This window comes from Morone saxatilis, unplaced genomic scaffold, assembly GCF_004916995.1.
Source record: "Morone saxatilis isolate NCDOM2014 unplaced genomic scaffold, NCSU_SB_2.0 Contig22, whole genome shotgun sequence".
Lineage (NCBI taxonomy): Eukaryota > Metazoa > Chordata > Actinopteri > Moronidae > Morone > Morone saxatilis.
The window spans coordinates 642,410-643,971 of NW_023339785.1; the positions used below are offsets into that span (position 1 = coordinate 642,410).

The 1,562-nt window shown below is 44.5% G+C and overlaps 1 protein-coding gene across 2 annotated transcripts in view; it reads left to right on the top strand.

The window, feature by feature from the left end:
- setd7 (SET domain containing 7, histone lysine methyltransferase) overlaps window positions 1–1,562 on the top strand; it is a 6,535-nt gene that overhangs the window by 2,552 nt on the left and 2,421 nt on the right. The window contains exons 3-6 of one of the 2 annotated variants that reach the window (XM_035669265.1): window positions 116–317; window positions 491–680; window positions 761–842; window positions 951–1,068. In XM_035669265.1, coding sequence (XP_035525158.1) covers window positions 116–317; window positions 491–680; window positions 761–842; window positions 951–1,068 — 592 coding nt within the window. Of the gene's footprint in view, window positions 1–115; window positions 318–468; window positions 681–760; window positions 843–950; window positions 1,069–1,562 lie in introns of those variants that run through there. The other variant, XM_035669266.1, reaches the window with a different exon arrangement.

Genomic DNA, 1,562 nt, shown 5'->3' on the forward strand with positions numbered 1-1,562 from the left:
GGAGTGCGAGGGCCCGCCCAATGCTGCTTGCAGCTTTGATTCCATTTGAATCCAGATGAACTGTGTAGGTCTCTTTGTCTGACCCTTCTTACCTTCCTGTCTCTGTCCTCCACAGCACCCTGGAGGGGTTCTATGTGGACGATGCTCTGCAGGGCCAGGGGATGTATACATATGAAGATGGCGGCGTCCTCCACGGGACGTATGTGGACGGCGAACTCAACGGGCCCGCTCAGGAGTTCGACGGAGAGGGCCGACTGGTGTTCAAGGGCCAGTACAAAGACAACAACCGCAGTGGGGGATGCTGGGTCTACTACCCTGTGAGTCAGCTCAGTGCTCACTGCAACACAGTGTTTACACTAATGATATTTAGAAGCAGATTTCCATATGGCACTAAATGGGCCTTGTTCAAGACATTACAGTGCAGTAGCAGTGAAGTAAATGATGTAACTGTGTGTGTTGTGCATGTTGGCATGTACTGTGGTGCGTCTAGGATGGAGGCTGTGTTTTTGGGGAGGTGAATGAGGACGGGGAGATGACCGGTGAATCGGTAGCGTACATCTACCCTGACAGACGGACGGCTCTCTATGGAAGCTTTGTGGATGGGGAGCTGATCGAGGCTCGCAACGCCACCGTGATCTCCAACGAGGGCGGGAGGCCACGTTTCGAGGTCACACCCAACAGTACGTACAGAGGGTTCTTTATAAAGGGACAGTGCATGGGACAGTAAAAAAAGTATTAATGGACATATTGTGTTTATAAGGTCCGGTGTACTCGTACGACAAGTCCACTTCCACCTGTATCGCCACCCACACTCTGCTTCCTGACCCCTATGAGAGCCAGAGGTGAGTAAACCTGATACTGTACATGCTAGCCTGATAATGTGAGTGATACTGGGGCAGAGCCACTGCAGGACTGTTGGTCATATTGTCACCATATTGTTTGTGTGTCAGGGTGTTTGTAGCTGACTCTACGATCAAAGGAGCAGGACAGGGCCTGTTTGCAAAGACAGACGTTGAGGCTAACACTGTGATGGCTTTTTACAATGGAGTACGCATCACACACTCCGAGGTATGATACGCACAAACACACAGCAAACACAGAGTACAATTAAAGAAAGAGATCAGTAATAGCAATCATTCCCAACCAGGGGTTGATCCTCATATTGAGTCAGGTGGAAATAACCTGTTGCAGGCGAGCAGATGAGTCTAAATATGAGCTAAAATATATGGATAAATGGTTCAAATAGAAAGCTTAAAGTAATAGCTAAACAGTTGAAATATCTTACTTATCTAGTTAGCTTAAAGTCATTTTAAACAACTCAAATAGCTAAAAGTAAAGGTGGTTAAAATGGATGGCTAATAGTAACAGCTAAACTGTTGACATTTTTATCTTACAGTGACAAACACTTTACAAAGTAATGGATAAACAATTGAAATAGTTAGCTTAGAGTAATGGCTAAATTCTTTAAATAGTTAGATAAATGTAATACCTAAACAGTTAAAATAGTTAGCTTAAATAACGTAAACAATTGAATTATTATTTGTTTTATTTTATTGAATGCT